The following is a 23,487-nucleotide window of genomic DNA, read 5'->3' as shown; positions in this document are numbered from 1 at the left end:
AGCAGGTACAGTATAATCCTATATCAGACAAGAATGGGACAACATTCCTCTCCCTAAACTCTAGCAACTTATCTCCTCAGTTCCCAGGCATTTACAGTATGTTGTTAAAGAAGAAGGTATGCTACAGCATGGTAAACATGGCCTGTCCCAACTTTTTTGAGATATGTTGCTGTCATCAATTTCAAAATTACCTTATTTTTTCTTAACCATTTGGCACCCCACCCACAGCAATTATACTGTGGGTGGCGCAGCCAGGCACAATCACATACATGTACATCGCAGCGCACCCCCTGGGGCACACAGTACACAACTCCCACGAGTACTGTGTCCAACGCCCAGAATATCATTTTATTGCTATGTGATCACATGATGCCAATGTAAATGCAACTGTTCTAAATGGGTTTCATTCATAACTGCTGTGCTAAGTATTGTAATGCTGTGATTGGCCCTAAGCTGTGTGATTGGCCCTAAGCTATCACATAGTTCCTGGGTCAATCACAGCACCTTGTACCGTGTGATAGCTCTGGGCCAATCACAGCACACATTGTAATCATAGCTGTAATGAATGTAACCCATTCATGACAGTTCAAAACATTTCTGTTAGTGTAAAACAAATAATAATCCCTAATTACCCCCTTAGGGTAGTACAGTGTAACTATTGTAACACTGAACTACTCTGATAACTCTGACTACTCTGATAAAGGTATCAAAAACAAAAAGTAATATATATATATATATATTTTTTAACATACTGTCACCTGTCAGTTTCCCTCATCCCCGTCACACCATCAGATGATCATGCTGTACTGCACGTGAAAAAATAAAAGAGAAAGCCCCCCCCCCTCAATTTCATTTAATTTCTTAATTTTCCAAAAAGGTATGACAAAAAAATTACAACTTAAAAAAACTCACTATTAAAAACAAAACAAATCAAAAGACTTATACAGAGAAACATTAAATAAAAACTCAACATGACAAGACGACACATTCCCAAGTATCTCCAAGCTCTTTTTCATAACACAACTTTTTATTCCCATATAAAAAAGGCACAGATACAAAGGAAGATAACCACTAGTTTTAAAATTCTAATTGGTCCATCTAGGTTTGTCCAAAGGAGTTCTTAGACCCACCTGGCATTTTTACTTGCACCACGTATCGTGTTATTCTATTTTCTACTATGGAAAAATATGGGTTTATAAGATTTGCAAATCATTTCATTCTGTTTTTATGTAGACACAGTGTCCCAACTCTTTTGGAATTGGGGTTGTATGTACACTTGCCGTGATCAAGTGCTGCACTTCGTAGCAAAGACACATGCACACACTGTGGTACCTGGTATAGACTTAAGCCTCGTACACACGATCAGTCCATCCGATGAGAACGATCCGAAGGACCGTTGTCATCGGTTAACCGATGAAGCTGACTGATGGTCCGTCGCGCCTACACACCATCAGTTAAAAAAACGATCGTGTCAGAACGCGGTGACGTAAAACACAACAACGTGCTGAAAAAAACGAAGTTCAATGCTTCCAAGCATGCGTCGACTTGATTCTGAGCATGCACAGGTTTTTAACCGATGCTTTTGCATACTATCGGTTTTGACCTATCGGTTAACAATCCATCGGTTAAATTTTAAAGCAAGTTTTAATTTTTTTGACCGAAGGTTAAATAACCTATGGGGCCTACACACGATCGGTTTGGACTGATGAAAACGGTCCTTCAGACCGTTGTCCTCTGGCTATCCTATCGTGTGTACGAGGCCTAAGGCATATTTACATGTAGTAGTTAGTTACAGACACCTTTAATATCAGTGCAGATTTAATGCAGTCTTGTTAATGTATAAAATGCCCATACAAAACAGTTAGCGAATGTCATAGTCCAAAAAATAAAATAAAAGACAAAAACAGACATTCCATAGCTCAACTCCCCAACCAGTCTGCTGACAAACCAGATTTACCTGTCCAACAGTCTGCATTAAAAATAGGGGTTTAGCAAGGCCTCTTCACGGCACCCTGTGTATGCTTGCAGTCCTGAACGCTACTACATCAAATACTAATGCTGACCTCCTTCTGAATTTTCTAGTTTTTAGGCTGTTTCTGCCATCAATATTTTCTGCGACACTAACCAGCAACAAATGTATTGATAAGGTAAGGCAAAGTAAAAGCCAATTAAAGTCTCACAACCCTTAATGTCTTTAAATACTGTTTCAATATTCTCAGTTAAAAAAATTGTTTAAAAACTTTTCATAAGCCGCTATTTTATGTTTAACATCTTTCCTATATTTTCCTTTTTAAGTTTCTAAACATGTATGTCAGAACATTTATAAAGATGTGTAATGTTTTTTTCTGTTGGCAATAATACATTGTAAAAGTTCCTTGAAAATCCATGATAAACCTGGCTCCTCCGTACACAGGAGAGTCCTGTATCAGGAAGGAGGAGTTTCCTGTGGGACAGGTAGAAGAATCTCACCAGCTATCTGATGTTACCTTCTTACCTGTATAGAAGGGAAACTGAAAGTGATATAGAAGTTCCCAGAGCAGCTATCACCTCTCTCATGTCACTTGAGTTCTGAACGGAAGAGAACTTCACAACATCATGAAAATGAGGAAATTTTTCCCCAGAAAACAGGAATATAAAAGAAGAATCATGGATACAAGACTTCAGATCAACCAGAGACTAGCACTGTGGAGTGACAGTGTAACGGAACAAATATCTGGAACCAGAAAGACATTGTCAGATCCAAACCAGCAGAACAGAAATGGATATCAGGCTGGTGGTGTTGAGCATTTTACTGGTTGCAGTAAGTAGGCGCTTGCACAGGAGACTCTGCACGAAATCCCGCTATTTATCAGTGACGTCTTCTGACATAACAACACTAAAGGAGATGCAACACGATTATGAAAAGAACGTGTCTACCAACGCAATGAGATGCTACAGAAGAATGCTGAGACACAAACCATCTGTATGTGACCTTACGCAGAGGGATCGTCTCATCCTGACCCTGGAGCGGGTGTCACTAACAGTTGAGGTTCTAACGAATATTTCTGTGTCTGCTCAGGATGAATCTGTAAAACAGGCACTTATGGTTTTCCTCAAACTGAAAGATGATCTGATGGTCTGTAGAGGATCTCCAGAATACAATGAGCCCACCTCACCCGAGCTGAAGCTGTGGCTACATCACCTCCAGCATTTTAAGGAGGCAGCATCTCCAGATTGTGTCCAGGAGGCTGTAATACTTAGTCTTATCCCTCTGAGAGTGGAAGATGTGACATGTTGGGCTCTCAGCCACTAACCTACACTTCTACATCAAATAAATCCCTACTGTAAGCACAAATGAGTCTCTTATGATTTATCTGAACACGTCAGAACCAGGAAGACCATCGGCATGAAAGATAAGCAGTAAAGGATGAACTTTTACACCATGGACATTTTCTTCTATACCTTACTACTGAGGGACATAAGGTATCTACTCATCTTTAATCTACTATAATCGATTTAGGCCTGATGTACAATGTAGGATTTTCATCCATAAAGAACATTCCTGAAATTTGAAACTACAGGATTAATCCATTATCAACCTATCCTGCAAAGGGATTTCATAGCCAAAATCTTATATACTATAAATGGACCTAATTGTTTATCCCAGCAGACGAGATTCCTCATCAATAAAGGACTGACCTACTCTCTACACAGCACAGACACTGCAAATTATACATAAAAAGAATAGCACAGGCAGAAGTCAATCATTTATACAAATATAACAGTATTGAAAGGATATTTTCTTGTCATATATATTTATAATATTTTTTTAACATATATGTTTTTAATGTTATTTATTTAATATTGTTTATATTATATAAGTTATTTAAAATATTTGTTTCATGCGTTTCTAGCTCCCTGGAGGATGCAACATATCTGTAGTTAATTTATGTTAAACAAATGTTTTTTTTTATTTCAGTGATAAATGTATATATATATATATATATATATATATATATATATATATATATATATATATATATATATATATATATATATATATATATATATATATGTGCAATTAATAAATATATGTATGTTTGTATGATACAGACAGTTTATAGGAATATAATAGTTTTGAAAGGGGATTTTCTTGACATATCTTTTTATATCTATTTTTAACCTATAAGTGTGTAATATTATGTATTTAATACTATTTATAAGTTATTACAAATATTTATTTCATGAGTTTTTTTAGCTATCTGGAGGAAGCAATGTATTTGTAATTCATCTGAAATTCATTATGTTAAACAAAAGTGTTATTTATTTTAGTGATAAAAGTATATACACACTTGTGCAATTAATAAATAGAAAGTAGCAAAGTATTTTACAGACAACTGTGTTTTATCTTTTTTCAGAAATTTGTGTTTTTGTGTAACCTTCTCTACACTATTTGTGTAAGCTGTGGCTCTGTAAAAAGAAAGAAAAGGACTTCTAATTAGGTGTAACAGTTAGGCCGCGTACACACGATCGGTCCATTCGATGAGAACGGTCTGATGGATTTTTCCATCGGTTAACCGATGAAGCTGACTGATGGTCAGTTGTGCCTACACACCATTGGTTAAAAAACTGATCGTGTCAGAACACAGACACGTAAACCACGTACGACGGCAATATAAAGGGGAAGTTGAAATCCAATGGTGCCACCCTTGCGGCTGCTTTAGCTGATTTTGTGTTAGTAAAAGACGTTTCGCGCTTTTCTGTCTGTTACAGCGTGATGAATGTGCTATCTCCATAACGAACGATAGTTTTACCAGAACTAGCGCTCCCGTCCCCTAATTTAGTCTGAGCATGCGTGGATTTTTAACCGATGGTCGTGCCTACTAACGATCGTTTTTTTCTATCGGTTAGGAATCCATCGGTTATATTTAAAACAAGTTTGCCGCGTACACACGATCGGTCAAACCGATGAGAACGGTCTGATGGACCGTTTTCATCGGACGAAACCGATCGTGTGTAGGCCCCATCGGTTATTTATTCATAGGTTAAAAAAAAGCAATCTTGTTTTAAATTTAACCGATGGATACCGATAGAAAAAAAAATGATCGTTTGTAGGCATGTCCATTGGTTAAAAATCCACGCATGCTCAGAATCAAGTCGACGCATGCTTGGAAGCATTGAACTTCATTTTTTTCAGCACGTCGTTGTGTTTTACGTCACCACGTTCTGACACGATAGGTTTTTTAACCGATGGTGTGTAGGCACGACTGACCATCAGTCAGCTTCATCGGTTAATCCATCAGACCGTTTTCATCGGATGGACTGATCGTGTGTACAGGGCATTTGGCTTTTTTTTAACCGATGGTTAAATAACCAATGGCGCCCACACACGATCGGTTTGGACCGATGAAAACGGTCCATCAGACTGTTCTCATCGGCTTAACCGATCATGTGTACGCGGCCTAACACTATGTAACAGAACAAACTAGTGAATGCCAAATAATTTCAAGAGGGATGCTCTGTATTTTGAAAATATAAAGATCAAGCCACAAAACAGAAGCAATTTTGAAGTTTCCATAATGCAAGTTTATTTCTTCATAGTGAGTACAGCATAAAAGCCATACAGAGGCAAATATGTTAATGTGTTTAAGGCAATCCTGGCTTAAGTCATAGCAAAGCATGGATAGATCCTCCTATCTTTATATACCCACCTACCAAGCAAGGCAAGAAGAAGATAATGACAATACCAAAATTGGATTACCAACAGGATCCTGAAATCACACGTATGTTAAAAAAATCAACATATACAAAAACTTCTTCCCAGGCATTAAACACAGGCAACACTGTGTGGATAAATGGGAAAATCCACATTACCTGCTGCAATTTGAAAACATCAAAATACTGTCTTATTAAAGTTGTACCAGTGGGTGAACTTACATGGGCTAAAAGGAATTGTTTGGATAATAAGTCATTTAATTTAGAAACTGAGGTCATTAGGGAATGTTTAAGACAGAGAAAATATCTAAAGTGTACTCTGAGGCCTCGTACACACGACCGAACATGTCTGCTGAAACTGGTCCGCGGACCAGTTCCCGCGGACATGTCCGACCGTGTGTACGGCCTAGCGGACCGGATTCCTGGGCTAGCGGACAGGTTTCCAGCGGACAAATGTTTCTTAGCATGCTAAGAAACATGTCCGCTGGAAGCCTGTCCGTCGGACATGTCCGATGGTTAGTACAACTCATCAGACATGTCCGCTGGCCCGAGAACCCGCGCATGGCGTCGAAGTGATTCGACGCATGCGTGGAAGCATTGAACTTCCCGGTTCGCGCACGTCGCCGCGTCATCGTTGCCGCCACGTCACCGCGTCGTCACAGCGTATTCTGTCCGCGGGGAATTTGGTCTGATGGTGTGTACAGCCATCAGACCAAATGATCCCAGCAGACATGTCCGATGAAAACGGTCTGCGGACCGTTTTCATCGGACATATCTGCTCGTCTGTACGAGGCCTCAATGTACAGTGCTTTAAAAAAGTATTCATACATGACATTTTCCACATTTTGTCATATTACAACCAAAAACTTAAACGTATTTTATTGGGATTTAAAGTGGAAGACCAACATAAAGTGGCACATGATTGTGAAGTGGAAGGAAAATTATAAATGGTATTACATTTTTTTTTTACAAATACATATCTGAAAAGTGTATTCAGCCCCCTTTACTCTGACACCCCTAGCCAACATCTAGTGAAACCTTCAGAAGTCACCTAATTAGTAAATAGAGTCCACCTGTGTTTGTTAGAGAACCTTAGTGAACAAACAGCATCACAAAGGCCAAAGAACTCACCAGACAAGTCAGGGATACAGTTGTAGAGAAGTTTAAAGCAGTGTTTGGTTATAAAAAAATATTTGAACATCTCACGGAGCACTGTTCAATCCATCATCCGAAAATGGAAAGAGTATGGCACAACTGCAAACCTACCAAGCCATGGCTGTCCACCTAAACTGACAGGCCGGAGAAGGAGAGCATTAATCAGAGAAGCAGCCATGAGGACCATGGTAACTCTGGAGGAGCTGCAGAGATCCACAGCTCAGGTGGGAGAATCTGCCCACAAGACAACTATTAGTTGTGCACTCCACAAATCTGTCCTTTATTGAAGAGTGGCAAGAAGAAAGCCATTGTTGAAAGAAAGCCATAAGAAGTCCCATTTGCTGTTTGCGAGAAGCCATGTGGGGGACACAGCAAACATGTGGAAGAAGATGCCCTGGTCAGATGAGAACAAAATTTTACTTTTTGGCCTTAAGACAAAAACGCTATGTGTGGTGGGAAACTAACATTACACATCACCCTGAACACACCATCCTCACTGCGAAACATGGTGGTGGCAGCATCATATTGTGGGGTTGCATTTCTTCAGCAGGGACAGGGAAGCTGGTCAGAGTTGATGGGAAGATGGATGGAGCCAAATACAGGGCAATCTTAGAAGAAAACCTGTTAGATTCTGCAAAAGACTTGAGACTGAGGCAGAGGTTCACCTTCCAGCAGTACAACGACCCTAATCATACAGCCTGAGCTACGATGGAATGGTTTTGATCAAAGCATATAAATGTGTTAGAAAGGCTTAGTCAAAGTCCAGACCTAAATCCAAAAAAGAATCTGTGGCGTTACTTGAAAATTGCTGTTCACAGATGCTCTCCATTCAATCTGACAGAGCTTGAGCTATTTTGCAAAGAAGAATGAGCAGAAATTTCACTCTAGATGTGCAAATCTGGTAGAGACATCCCCAAAAAGACTTGCAGCTGTAATTGCAGTGAAAGGTGGTTCTACAAAGTATTGACTCAGGGGGGCAGAATACAAATGCACACCATACTTTTGACATACTATATTTATTTGTAAAACAATTTGAAAATCATTTATCATTTTCCTTCCACTTCATAATTATGTGCAACTTTGTGTTGGTCTATCACATAAAATCCCAATAAAAAATCTTGTTCTTGGTTTTAACATGACTAAATGTGGAAAATTTCAAGGGGTATGAATACTTTTTTTAAGGCACTGTGGCAAAAGTAGGGAGGTTTCATTGGGTAAAAGTAAAAGCCAATGATTGTCTAGCAAAAATATATTTTAGACCATCTTTTCCAGTAAGTATTAAACTACTACTAAAAAAATGTATTAGGCACAAATTTCTAATTTTATACGGGGATTGTAAGCTGCATATCATTTTACTAGTAGGTTGTGGCTTTTCTTCTAAGGACACCCACCTTGGGAGCACTTCTTTCACCCAGCCTTTTTGATATTAAAATTACTGGTAAGTCTGATACTTTTATTAATGTGAAGGGGTCTTTCAAACGTGGGCTCAATACTTGTTGCTATTGTAAAGTTCACACACCAGTCAGAATGGTGCAATCTTTATTGGCTAATTAGACCTTCTGTATCCATCAGTGTTTGAATTGTAACTCCAAGAACATGGTTTACATTATTTCCTGTTCAGAGTGCAGATTACAATATGTGGGATGCACTAGATGGCCGCTGCAAGCCTGGATAGGTGAACAACGTGGTGTAGGTCAGTGCCCTACCGTGTCTAGAAAATATATTTTTTTTAATTTCCATGTTATTGAGCGTATTGATGGTTCTGTATGTTGGGGAGATTTACACCATTGTTTACTTTGATGTGAAATGTTTTCATGTCTTTAGGCTTGAGACTGGAATGTCTGTAGGTGTTAACAGTAGGTGGGATATTGACCTTCACATCTAATGTTGCTATTTTTCTCTTCCTTTTCCTTAAGCTTCCCTTCATCTGCAATGTTGTTTGTATATGGTTTTAGATTTTTGTATTTTTTATTGGTAATCCAGATAAGATATTACCATTACTGTTCTCTTGCCTACCTTGGTGGGTATATAACAGTAAGGAATCCATCCATACCTTGCTACAACTAAATACTACAAGAGGGGAAGGTTTTTTTTTGGGGGACCTTATATAAAGCCATGGCCTTGTAAGGCCATGTGCCTCCATCCCTGTCAATATAAAAAGAACAGAACAATGGCTTGGGACTTTGTATGAAGCATGTGGTTGCAAAACGAATAAATTGATAAATAAAAGAAATGTTTATTAATTCATATACAGTAAACCCTTGGTTTGAGAGTAACTTGGTTTTAGAGAGTGTTTTGCAAGACAAGCAAAATTTTTAAATAAATTTTGCCTTGATATACAAGCGATGTCTTGATATAAGAGTAGCATCATGTCACAACTGAGTATAAAAAAGAAGAGAGGAGCCTCTAAGTGTAGCAATATGGTTACATTTAATGAAGGTACAACATTTAGAAACTCACATGGTTGATGATTAAAACAGGCATATCTAAGTATGCAGGCATCTGGGGTCAAGCTGTCCACATAGACCATTCTCCTCACCGCCATTGATGTCGTTCCTTCCACGAACGGTTCAAGCCTCACTTTCAGATCACTCTACTGGAGGGTAGTCTTCCCGGTCATGATCTCAAACTGATAGTGGTGAGGAGGATGTGTCTCTTTTAATCATCAATCATGTGAGTTGCTAAGTGCCGGTTCACACAGGGGCGACTTGTCAGGTGACTTAGCCGCCTGACAAGTCACGCTCCGTTCTGTACTATGGAACTGTACTAATAGGAGCGACTCAAGTTGCTCCAACTTAGAAAAAGTTTATTAATTCATATACAGTAAACCCTTGGTTTGAGAGTAACTTGGTTTTAGAGAGTGTTTTGCAAGACAAGCAAAATTTTTAAATACATTTTGCCTTGATATACAAGCGATGTCTTGATATAAGAGTAGCATCATGTCACAACTGAGTATAAAAAAGAAGAGAGAAGCCTCTAAGTGTAGCAATATGGTTACATTTAATGAAGGTACAACATTTAGCAACTTATTGCTACACTTAGAGGTGCCCCTCTTCTCTTTTATACCTTGTAAAAAAATGCTTTTATATACAAGTGCGTTGGATTACAAGCATGTTTGTGGAACGAATTATGTTCCCTAACCAAGGATTTACTGTACACGAGTATACAAACATAATCTCAATGTCTCGTTTAAATAACAGTTAACATGATATTAACATGGGTAGCAATTAATATCACAGGGTTATAATTTCACAATTCATCAATGTTGATATATATATACACATACATATAAATGGTGCAGAAAATTGCGTGCCTGACCTATGGCCTCATGAATCCCTATCGTGGTTGGTAAAGACACATAAATAATAAGCACATAAAAAATATAAAGTATAAAACACGGCATATGTTAGCTCTACGCATTTCATTGCTTGGAGCCACTCTTCAGGAGAAAGCACATGATTTATCTGAAATTCAAAAATAAATAGCTAAATAATTTAACATGTATAATAGGTGTAAACACCACCCCTAGGATGTTAACTTACATAAATCTGTGCATTGGTGGCACAGTGGCGATAATCGTGAACCATCCAGAGGCATCATGGTTAGGAGCTGTGGTGGCAAGCCCAGCAGGGGCAACTGACCCAGAACGCATCCAAGGAGGATATGGGCCCACAGGGCACTGGTAGTGTAAGATGAAGGTAATAAATTAATCAACCAAGTGGGACCTGTGTGAGAATTGTGTGTAAACATTATTATGGTTGGATATAGAGAGTAAGGATTTGGGGATTTTAAAGGTGCAAATTCACAACAAGATTATAATGAAAAAACATTTTTATTAAAGATTTAAAAATGACATGATCAGAATATGAAAAATCTCATCATACAGTACAGTTGAAAAGTGCAGGCTGAATATTTGTCTACATGTTTTGCTACGAATAGTAGCTTCCTCAGGAGAATTTATTTATCAGGCACTGTGAACACTAAAAATTTAGATTTTTTTTTTTTAGAGAAAAACACACAATAAATCGTGATAACAGTATGATACAATTGAATAAACATACACATATTGTTATTTTCCTGGATATGGCTGAGATCACAGTGGCATGCTAAATCCAAATTTGTAGGGATTACCTGTAGATAGAAGCTAGTAAGAATTGTATATTGTCATTGAGCCCGCGGAGTCATAGGGATACAAAAAAGAGGATCATCTGGTGCAACCATAGAGGGGGATGCATCTAGACACACACACAAAACCAGCTTAATGGTCCACCTAGGTTATGGGGATAGAGAAAACGATAGAAATCAATCAGTATATATATTGAAAAAGTCAACCTTATTTTACCAATAATGGAACAAACATATAATTAGTATCTACCTGCAATCTAGGAACTAAATTTAAGCATCTTATTTTATTAAGTCCAAAGATATTCTTCTCATCACATCTATTCCAAGATAGATAGATACCATGAGGACAATGGAGAGAATGAAAAAAGGCTATTGTCTGGTACTCCACAAGGCCAATCCATGACCATAGAAACCAATGACAGATAACCAAATCAGTAGATTGTTTAAGAAGTATATTACTATGGTGAAATACCCAAAAAGATCAATATAAATTAATTACTCGATACAGAGGTTCCACAATTTAATCCTCCCCCTCATAGTACTGGGCCCACAATGAAGGATTTTTGCAGGTAAGTTTATAAACCCCCCTCCACCTCCCTATAGGGTGCCTGATTTGACGGCAAATAAATAGGCGGTGAGGACACTTCATGTGCATCTGTTCAAAAGTCGGGGTCCTGCTGGAAGTGACAAAATCATAATCTCAGACCAACCGGAAGTGACGCCGCCGCGTCAACGGCGCACCAGAAGTGACATAGGAGACATCCAAATCGAGTGCGCTGGAGACATAACAGCGACCCGGAAATGAGGCCTAAATGCCCAAATCAAGGCCTAAATGCGAGAATAAAATTCACTTCCCCTTGAGCTGTGAGACTTCTGTTTTTTCCCTGTAGGTTGATGTAAGCCACTGCCGTGGCATTGTCCGACTGAATCCTGGTCAAAGACAATGTAGTTGAGAAGTTCAGTATTGACAGGATAATGGAACTGCTCTGAGCTCCAGAATATTGAATGGAAGGCAAGCTTCCTCCAGCAACCAAGACTCTTAAGCCTCGTACACACGATCGGATTTTCCAATAGGAAATGTGTGTTGACAAACTGTTGGCCGAAAATCCAATCATTTGTACGTTCCAGCGGATAATTGTTGTCGGATTTTCCGTGGACAAATGTTGGATGGCAGGCTTTAAAGAATTTTGCGGACAACGGTCTATTGTCAGATTTCCAATTGTCCAGACAAAAGTCCAAAGTACAAACACGCATGTTCAGAATCAATGCTCACCAAACACGACATTAGCAAAAGGTGCCCAGAGGGTGGCTCACAAGAGCTGAAAAAACACATAGTAAGTCTAGTACGTCACTACGTTCGTGTTTGTTGGCCGACAAAAGTCTGACGCTTTGTCTGCGGAAAAGCTGATTGTGTGTACGAGGCTTAACACTTAGAGAGTATTTTCTCAGTACTCTCTGCACACAATGGCAAAGCCATGACTTACCACACGGCGAGTGCTCACTGTTGGCGATGCCTCCAGGAAAGCGGTTCCTTGTTCCATATATTTTGGCCTATGGAACATCTACCGAATCTATTGGCGGTCGGTCATCCATCTACTACTGTATATCACCTTCTTGATTCACCCATCCCATTTACCTCAAAGGTATTCCTTCTGGGCTTCTTACCTCCTTTTCTTGCCAAAAACCCAATGTATCATGTCCTCATGATGGCAAGATGGTTATGAGAGACCCTCCATCACTTGTTAATCTGTATGCAATAGTAAAAGATGTAGAACATATGAAGACTTATGGCACGTTTGCATAATACCATAGATAAACATAATGTGATTTGGGCTCTTGGTATAGCAAGGAAGACCTGCCCTACCTAGACCTCTTGCCACCCACCCGCCCTTGTGTGGCCAATGCCTGGTTATAGGGGAGGAGGAGAGATAGGTACTTTCATCTATTATTTTTATTTTTTTTTGTATTTTTTAACCCCTCTTTTTATTTTTTTCTCTATTTGTTGCTTTTTTTTATCTTATCTTTGCTTTTTCAAGTCTGTTTTGATAGGGTGGTCAAATTAGCATGCAAGCCCAACACATTATGTGTATTATAATAAGCCTAATTTTGCTAGCTGGCTCATGATCATTCCTATTAGGTACAACTTACCCTGGTAATTATAGCTGAATACAGGATGACAATCTATTCTACATAAAATGTACCTGGTCTACTATATGATCCTATTTGGAGATTGCTTACCGACTTGTTATCTTGTTTATGAATACCTGTCATCTATTCCTAGATTTCTACTGCAGAATGTTATACAAAGTTCATTATATATATATATATATATATATATATATATATTGTGACAGGAAGTCAGGTAAATCTGGGGGTGTTGTCACAGATGGGAGATACATTTCTGCCTTGTTTAGAAAATTCACCAATTACTATTAGGTGTCGGCTGCAGAGGTAGCCAGAAAGGTTTAAGGACGTTGGATAGCTTCTGCTGTTCAGAATGGAATAATTAAGGCCTCTATAAGTTGTCCAGAGGATTACTACTGAATGCTGCATCCTGAGGCTTGTTGAGTTAAGGAGAGCAGTGAGCTGAGGAAGACTTCTGAAGGTGAAGTGGTTGTTGATATTTTTGCTGTGTGATAAGAAAATCAAAAAGACTATTGTTTTCTGCTAGAAGACCAGCAGTGTCTGCCCTGCAGTAGGCTGTGCCAGACTCCATAGGTAGGTTCCTGTGTTGTGAAGGTAGATGGCCCAAGTGACCAGGGTTTATTTTATGTTTTGTTTATGCTGTTTGGATGCTTGCACTTGTTTCCAGCAATATGGAAGAATAAACCATAACCCTTGTTTTTTTAACCACCCATGGCTGTATAATTCAGTGTGTAGTGAACCCACTCAGGAGGTCACACACCCCCGCTACTGAGCTAACCCCTTACAATATATATAGGTTCAATATAATAAAGGTTCAAAAATCAAAATGTTATCTGTAGTTAGATGTAGTTATAATTAGTTTTTTTTTTTTTTTTTAATAAAGAACAATTCTGTTAAAATATATATATATATATATATATATATATTTTTTTTTTTTTGAAAATCTTTTTATTTTATTTTAAATTGCAACAACACAAGACATACATACAAGACGTACAATAGCACAGCCAACATCTGGCTCAAAACCCAGCAAGGACCCGCGCAGGGGTCACAAGGTAGCAGTACAGAACCAAGACATGTTAGAGAATTAGCGACTACCACAACAAATTAACATTAATAAGGCGGTCCAGCTCATGCTCCAGGGGCAGGATGATAGTGGATGGGGTCGCCTAAGTCCCTATGCCAACAGGGGATGGCTCAACAAGACCTCAAGCCCCGCTATGAGAAATCATGTGTGTCACTTAGTCTGCTGCCGCAGTGGAGGGCTCAGCCAATATATATTTTTTTTAACAGAATTGTTCTTTATAAAAAAAAAAACGAATTATAACTAAATCTGACTACAGATAACATTTTGATTTTTGAACCTTTATTATTTGGTTTTGTCTCCCTCTGCTGGACATTTATTAGCTGGTTCATAAGGGTCTATGACTGGAAACAAAAATGTAAAACACATTTTTCCTTTCCATGGCAAATCTGCTTACTTTATTACAAATTTGTTCTAAATAGTTAAATGCTATGTATTTTTTTTTAACTGTATAGCACTGAGAAGGGTTACAGAGTTTTGCTCTACCTAACACCTCTTTCTCTGTACTATACAACGTTTACCGCCAATCCTGGTGACAATGTGACCAGCACCTACTGGACTCTGCCTTAGAATATATGGAGAACGCCCTCATTCAGGCATGGTTCATACTATTGTGAATTGGATGCGGAGTTCCCCGCATCCAATTCTCAATAGCAGGATATTTTGACCGGCTCTCTATGGAGCCGGCTCACATATCTCCACTGCTGCACCTGTGTGAATTTTCTCAGGAGCCCTGTGCGTCTTTTGGTCCGTTTCAGGTCTGAATTCAGCCAAAAATTCAGGCTTAAATCAGACCTGAAAACTGTGAACTAAGGGCCAGATTCACAGAGGAAATACGCCGGAGTATCTACTGATACTCCGGCGTATTTTCAAATTTGCCGCGTCATATCTTTATTTGTAATTCACAAAAAAGATACGACGGCTTTTGGCTAAGATCCAACAGGCGTACGGATCCTAGGTGTAATTTTTCCGGCGGCCACTGGGTGGAATTTGCGTCGTTTTCCAGCGTCGGGTATGCAAATTAGCTGATTACGGTGATCCACGAAGATACGCGCGTTCGTCGCAATCTCTTACGTCGTCGCTAGCCGGTTTTTAACGCACGTCGCCGTTCAAAAAAAACGTCGGGGCAACGTAATTTCGCGCAAAGCACGTCAGGAAATTTTCACATGGAGCATGCGCAGAACGTTCGGCGCGGGAACGTGCCTAATTTAAATGGTACACGCCCCATTTGAATTAGGCGGGCTTGCGCCGGACGGCTTTACGTTACACCGCCGTAAGTTTACACGCAAGTGCTTGGTGAATGAGGCACTTGTGCTGAAAACTTGCGGCGGTGTAACGTAAAGACGATACGTTACGCCGCCGCAGATATATGTGAATCTGGCCCTAAGACGCAGTGTAGACAAAGCATTTTTTTCCCCCATATTGGATAGAGTAGGGAGGGTTATAATACCCGTCACATTTTTTTCCCCCCAGCCATCTGTTTCCCATTGTGAAGATTTCCCTTCACTTCCTGTCCCATACCCAAACAAAAAGAGTGGAAATCCTTGAAAATTAATGGAATTCCTAGGGGACCCCCAGGTCCCAATTTCCCCACTATTACTTTCCTGGGGACAACCAAATTTGTTTTTGTTTTACTTTCAATGACAATGGTAAAGAGAGGGTGAATCTCCTTAACAGGGACACACACCGCAATAAAAACTGACAGGGTTTCTAATCCTTCTCCACTCTGTAAAAAAGTTTTGCTTTTAGATATACTTTAGGCCGGAATCACACTAGTGCGGTGCGAATTTCAGCTCGCTTATCTCTGCAGAGAGATAAGAGAAGTGTTCAGCAGATTAGCAGCGTTTTAGATGTGAATTTGGAGACCTGGGAGAAGTTACGGGTGAGAGGAGAGTGGGGGAGAAGTGGTGTATTAAGCTGAATGAGAGAAATTCCTGAAGAGAACTGAACACATCTGCGAATCAGCTGCGCACCAATAGAAGATAATGGGCTTGAATTCGCACCGCAATGCCTAAAAGACGCACACGGTTTTACTGCAATGTGAATGCATCGCACATATGTGAACCAGCCTCATATTGGATGCGGTTTAAGCCGCACTCAATTCGCATAGGTGTGAACCTGGCCTTAATCTCGGGAGAGGCCACTGAGGCAGGAAGCAAGAGGAAATATTTTGAGTGCAAAAATACAGTACACACAGACCTGCAGAACCCCTTCCCCACTCTATACAAAACATAGGGGAAGGTGTTTGATAGTTCAAAGAAGTAGCTGGACACAACATTATAATAGGTGTGTGATACAGACAGTGTGATAAAAGTGATGCGATGTGGTGAAAGTGCAGAAATGTATTGACTCACAACGTTTTCGGCAAGATCAACAGGTTTTTTTGGCAACAGATATAACAAAATGCTTTCAATGGTAGAATAAGTAGGGGATGACCTAATCAGTGTACTGCTGCTCTTATGCTGTAAGTGGTGTCATCCTCATTAATGTCCAAATCTCAGAAATGGGTAGACAAAAATCAAAATGTTTGGTACGTAAAACCATTGCCAAACATGCATTTCATTGTTGAATTTGGCAATTTCCTGAAATTCAGCTTTAATAAAGGGTCACTAAAGGAATTTTTTTTTTTTAGCTAAATAGCTTCCTTTACTTTACTGCAGTCCTGGTTTCATGTCCTCATTGTTCGTTTTTGCTATGATGTTGCTGTAATCCTTCTCTGTTCTGAACAGTCTGTTTCCTGATGAAAAATATCATGGGAGCTTTGTCTCTGTGGCACTAATCAAGGAGGTGTGATTACTGTGTGTCTTAAACCCCTCAGAACCAATCACTTTCGTTTTATAAACCATCACTGCCCTCTATTGGCTCTGTGTCTCTGTACTTCACAGAAGCATGAAACTAGATGCCCAAAACGAAACTGAAACTACAGGTACATTATATGATTGATTTTTATCTATTTTTAATCATTTTTAAAAGGAATCAGTTAACTATTATGGCCCAGATTCACAAAGCACTTACGCCGACGTATAACAAGATACGCCGACGTAAGTGCAAATGTGCACCGTTGTATCTGTGCGCCGGACCCACAAACTAAGATGCACCTAAAAACAGGCTTCATCTCGCCGACGTAACTTGCCTACACCGGCGTAGGCTCACATTTAGGCTGGACGCATGGTGGCGCTCCCATTGATTAGCCATTCAAATATGCAAATGAGTGCAATACGGCGATTCACGAACATACGTGTGCCCGACGCAGTGCGCGTAAGTTGTACGTCCGGCGTAAAGTTATTCCCCATAAAAGAGGTGTAACCCAGCAACAGACATGCAAAGGTCTGCACCAGGGAACACAAGCCGGCGTATTTTAAGTTGGACGTGTCTGGCAGGGCGTAGGTTACGTTCACGCCGTACGCAGTGAGTTTAGGCAGTTGTTTCGACGTGGTTGGGAGCATGCGCATGGGGATGCGTCCACGTCTCGGGGCATGCGCAGTTCGTAATACGTATCTGTCTGGCTCTCGGCCCATCATTTGCATGGGGTTACGCCTCATTTGCATGGCTCACGCCCACTTCCACCTACGCCAGCGTACGCCTTCGAAACCCAGCGCAGCGTTGGGAGCACTGGCTTGGTGAAGTCCATGCTTGCCTCTCTGTGCTGCGATGGCGTAGCGTACATTGTTTGCGCTACAGCGGCGTAATGTGTGCCTGCTCTCTGTGAATCTGGGCCTATGTCTCTATACCCTGTAAGCAGTAATTTCAGCAAAAAAAAAAATATATATTTTACAACTCCTTTAAATTTTAGCAAAAAAAGATTCTTTTGTATTTCCAGCTTTTTGGGTGCAGTCTCTACTTGCAGAGTTTATAGTTCTGTTCATGGATACAGATGCTGTCATCATTTTATATCCTTGTCATAACCCCAAGATTGTCACCGTCTAACCTGCAGATTTCGGTTTGTGAAATGCTTACCTCCTTGCTGCAGTGTTCTCCCCGATATTTCTCCATTTCACATGCGCTGCTGGCCTCTGTTCAGCTATGGGTGTCGCCCGCTCTACTGGGGTTTTATATCCTTTTTCCCTTCTTTAACTTTCTGGATTGCCTCCCATACATATATACTCACACACATGCTCAGTGCAGGCAGCGACTTCACAGTTGAGCCCCGGTCTGCATACTACTTGTGTATCCCCATGTACCGATCCCGGAACTTTTTTTTAGGCTTTGCTTCTCCGCCGCCAGCTCCAACCCTCACTTGTTTCCTGGTTTTACGTTCAGTCTCCTGCTGTTGCACTCACTAAGTGGTCTCCCCATTCTCAGCTAGGCATACCTGGGGGCCACGTGTTTGGTAATTTTGGGAAGCACACCTGCACATTTAAATAGTTATTCCAACTTTCAGTATGCTGCATCTGAGTTTAGACTGAGCGAAAACATTTTTTCGCCCCATTATATACCTGGGGACCATGACCTGCTGCACGGCCATCCCCACCATCAGGGGTCTGGTGAAACAGCAGGCTGGGGCTTAGGCTTCACGCTCTGGGGAACCCCAAGTTACCGTATTTATCGGCGTATACCGTGCACTATTTTGCCCTGAAAATCAGGGCAAAATCGCGGGTGCGCGATATACGCCGATACCCGCGCCCAGTTTGAATACTGCGCTGACATATACCGAGCGCAGTACACTCGTGTATAGTCGGGCAGTCTCGGCTACACTCGCGCTCACGTCCTGTACGTCAGCGCGAGCATTGCCGACTATACGCGAGTGTACTGCGCTCGGTATATGCCGGCGCAGTATTCAAACTCGGCGTGGGAAACTAGCAAAAAGGACGCCGCAGAAGGACGCCGGACCCGACGAAGAGGACACCCGAAGCCGCAGATGGACGCCGGACCCGACGAGGCCGCCGTGCAAAACACCAAATATCTTTTTTTCACAGGAATTTCTGGGCAACTTTACGGGTGCGCGCTATACCCCAATAAATACGGTACTTCGAACTACTATCACAGACAGCTGTCAAAGATATAATCTTGGGACCCAGTAGACCCAATCCCAATCTGTACAGTATGCTCTCAAGAACCACTAAAAAATACATTCCATTTTGAACCATTAGCCCAACTACACAAACCATTTCAAACGAAAAAAATTCTGGAACCAGTGTCAGTTATGCAATGGGCAGAACAGTGGCCAAATGTATTAGCATCTTTGTCCTGCAGCACCAGAGAACCATGTTTGACTTCCACTAAGAACTTGCTTTTATTTTTACACAATAAATGCCATTTACTTATTTCATCTGCATGATTGGGTAACTAAAGTAAATATTCACACCACTTATCTTATGAAAGTCCCAATGCTTTTACTAAATTAGCCCATGTATATCCTTCCCTTGCTTATATTGTAAAGGCACTTGCCATTTTCCCTACAACTCAAGCCTATACTGTATTGGTAAGCAAATTGGCATTCACCAAAACATATGTGTGTATGACTGTGGTTATGACATTTCCTTTTCATGTGTTTAGGTTTCAGTATTTAACCACTTCTAGCCCAAGGACATCATATGACGTCTGACTTTAAGTGGGAATATCCAAATGATGCCTGCAGCTACAAGCATCATTCAGATACCCTTGTTTTCAGCTGGCGATTCTGTGTACCATAAGAATGATCATACGGGTTCATACAGTTCCCTACAGGCGATGGGAGGGGACAACCCCCCCATCCCGCCGCCATCCGGTGCTTCTCCAGGATCACCTGCCGACGGATGACGACCATAGAGATTTCCAGATGGTTACCAGTCATCTCTATGACCCTCAGAGGCCTGGGCGCGATGTTATGTCGTCATGTCCGAGCTGCGATTTGACCCGCATCTCTCCATAAAGAGGACCTGTCAGGAAGGATTTCTATTACAAGGGATGTTTGCATTCCTTGTAATAGGAAGAAAAGTGATAAAAAAAAAAATGTAAAAGAAATAGTCAAAATAAAATTAAAGTAAAATGAAAATTAAAAATGCCCCTGCCCCCGGTAGCTTACACTCAGAAGCGAATGCACACGCAAGTCCTGCACACATAGGCAAACGCCGTTCAAACCACACGTGAGGTATCGCAGCGTATGTCAGAGCGCAACCAACAATTCTAGCACCACCTCCTCTCTAACTCTAAACTGGTAACCTGTAAAAAGAAATGTAAGCGTTGCCTATGGAGATTTTAAGTACCGAAGTTTGACGACATTCCATGAGTGTGCGCAATTTACTTGACGCAACATCATCTTTCACATTATACAAAAAAATTTAGCTAACTTTACCGTTTTGTTATTTTTTTTTAATTCATGAAGCTTTTTTAAAAAAAAAAAAAAAAACACGTGTTTGAAAAATTGTTGCGCAAATACCATGCAAGATAAAATGCAATGACCACCATTTCATTCCCTAGAGCAGAGGTGTCAAACTGGAGGCCCTCCAGCTGTTCTGAAACTACAAGTCCCATCATGCCTCTGCCTGTGGGAGTCATGCTTGTAACTGTTAGCCTTGCAATGCCTCATTTTGCAACAGCTGGAGGGCCGCCAGTTTGACACCCCTGCCCTAGAGTGTCTGTTAAAAATAAATATATAAAATGTTTGAGGTTGTTATGATTTTTACATGTAGGAGAGGAGTGCCAGAATAGGCCCGGTATAGAAGTGGTTAAAACATTGTGGAATTTTGTTTGTGCCATTTAATGATGTACATAATCATATACAAATGTATGTGCAAACCTACATATACAAAATGAAAAAATAATTCAAACAAAATCGTTTATATTTTTTGTCACAGTGGAGTATACAAAAAATTGTATTTATAAAAGTATGTCAAATAAAATTAAAAGCTGCACAGAAAAAAAAAAAAACATTGTAGTCACAAAAAGCATAGAATAAATACAATTCTAAGAATAGAAAATTAAAAATACTTTCTTTAGATTTAAACAGCATTAAAAAAAGGTCTTAAAGAGTGTATACCATTATTATAAAATTATTTACCAAGTTTAAAACACAATCTCATTTGTTTTGAAGTTACACTATAAGGCACCATAGACCATAAGGCATAGATGGGAACAGTAGTGCAGGTTATTCGACTTTAGAAACATCACATTGTAGGTGATCTTTTTATAGTGCAATATTCAGAATTTGCAACATTATAAAGAGAATAGTCATTTACATAATTGTGTATTTAAATCTACCACTGGGGTTAGAAAAGTGGCTAACAGACACAACTTGCTCAAATCTAACAAGCTGAAGTACAACTTTACTTCCTAGAGCAGGGCCGATCCTAGGCAGGGTGCACGGGGTGCATTGCACCCAGGCGCCTGCAGAGGTGGGGGCGCCGAACATCTAACGGACTCTCTAACAGAAGCCCTCTCTGTGTCCATCACAGAGGTCCCAATAAAGTTCTCTGCTTCTCTTCCTGTATTTTGTTTATTGTTAAGAGATCATGTAAGGATCCCAGGGTAATGAAGACTTTGTGGGGGAGCATCTCTGTGGTTGAGTCATTGCCATAGAAACATTTGTAAAGGGGAGGAGTTAGTAAAATGATGACGCCCATGTAAGGGCGTCAGAAATATTTTTGCACCCAGGCGCCTGTGACCCTAGGATCGGCCCTGTCCTAGAGTAAATCATGGCACTAGAATTATGGGAATGTTGTGGTATTCCAGCAACCGCCATAACCTGGCATGTCTGCCAAATGAATAACTGGGTTCTCGGCCAGAAGTGGCCTTTGCCAACCAGAGTTTCAGTAAATCAAACAGACCAAAGACTTGGCAAGACTACAGAAGGTATTCTTGCCCATGATAAGGGCACAGCAATGCCTCACTACACAGGCATCATCACCTAATAACAGGCTTCTAGCAAACAAATACCTAATGAGGTCTGCAAGGCAAAACTTGTTTAGATTACACAGTTCTGCATGTGATCTGGGTAATCAGCTTTTTGTTTAGAGCGAGGTAAAGCTGCCTATGAATAAAGCCTCGTACACACGATTAGATTTTCTGCATACAAAAGTGTAGGACTTTTGTCCGAAGGGCGTTGGCCGTGAACTTGTATTGCATAAAAAACGGCAAAGAATTGTCTGCCAACAAACATGAAACTACGTGTTTTTTCAGTTCTTTAGCACCACCCTTTGGGCAACTTCTGCTAATGTTGTGTTATGGTTAGCATTTCTTCGCAGCATGCGTGTTTGTACTTTGGAGTTTTGTCCGCTGGACTTGTGTACACACGATCGGATAATCCGACAACACACATTTGTTGGCAGACAATTTTGAAGCATGCTATCCCACATTTGTTGGCGGAAAATACAACAACAGTTGTCTGAGGAAGTGTACAAACGGTCGGATTATCCGACAACAGCCTGTTATGACACAATTCCTGTCGGATAATCCGATCGTGTGTACAAGGCTTTAGAATTACATTATACTGGCACTACAGAACATTGCCCCTTTGCATCTGCCAGGAAAATGGAAAACCAGGCTTGATTTGCTATAACCTTTTGTAATTAACTTTTAAAGTTGATATCATACAAAGTACCGTATTTATCGGCGTATATCGCGCCCCTTTTTTGCCCTGAAAATCAGGGCAAAATCGTGGGTGCGCGATATACGCCGATACCCGCGCCGTGTTTGAATGCCTGCGCCGACGTACACTCGTGTACATTCGGCCAGGCTCAGCTTCGCTCGTAGTCACGCTCTGTGACGTTTAGGCCCCGTACACACGACCAAACATGTATGCTGAAACTGGTCCGCGGACCAGTTTCAGCATACATGTTCGGCTGTGTGTAGGCGCCAGCGGGCCGAATTCCAGCAAACATTTGCCCGCCGGGCCTTTTCCCAGCAGACAAATATTCCTGGACGTGTTTTAAAACCGTCCGCTGGAATCCTGCCCGCTCGGACATGTACGGTCGTCAGTACAAACCTACCGTACATGTCCGAGCGCCCGCTGTCCCTCGCATGCGTCGAATGACTTTGACGCATGCGTTGAAGCCTTTAAATGGCAGGCCCGCCCACGTCGCCGCGTCATCGTCGCGACGACGACGCGGACACGCCCCGCGTATTGTTTACGCGCGGACTTCTGTACGATGGTTAGTACAACCATCGTACAGAAGCCCTCTGGCAGGCATGTACGGTGAAAACGGTCCGACGGACCGGTTTCATCGTACATGTTTGCCCGTGTGTACCGGGCCTTATGCGTGAGAAGCCGAGCCTGGCCGAATATACACGAGTGTACTGCGCTCGGTATACATCGGCGGAGGCTTCAAACTGAGCGTGGGAAGCGGGGATTCGACATGAAGACAGCA

The 23,487-nt window shown here is 40.9% G+C and overlaps 1 protein-coding gene across 1 annotated transcript; it reads left to right on the top strand.

Annotated features, from left to right (window-relative positions):
* Positions 1 to 2,758: 2,758 nt before the first annotated feature.
* On the top strand, positions 2,759 to 3,292 carry LOC120941249 (interferon lambda-3-like). Its single transcript, XM_040354564.1, has one exon. It carries the CDS (start codon positions 2,759 to 2,761, stop codon positions 3,290 to 3,292), a length of 534 nt encoding a protein of 177 aa, XP_040210498.1.
* The last annotated feature ends 20,195 nt before the right edge of the window (positions 3,293 to 23,487 follow it).

Source organism: Rana temporaria, chromosome 1 (assembly GCF_905171775.1).
Source record: "Rana temporaria chromosome 1, aRanTem1.1, whole genome shotgun sequence".
Taxonomy (NCBI): domain Eukaryota; kingdom Metazoa; phylum Chordata; class Amphibia; order Anura; family Ranidae; genus Rana; species Rana temporaria.
This window is presented reverse-complemented; position numbering and strand designations above follow the sequence as displayed.

Excerpts from the sequence above, each read along its gene's own strand:
- LOC120941249 (XM_040354564.1), top strand. The coding sequence starts at position 2,759 with ATGGATATCAGGCTGGTGGTGTTGAGCATTTTACTGGTTGCAGTAAGT.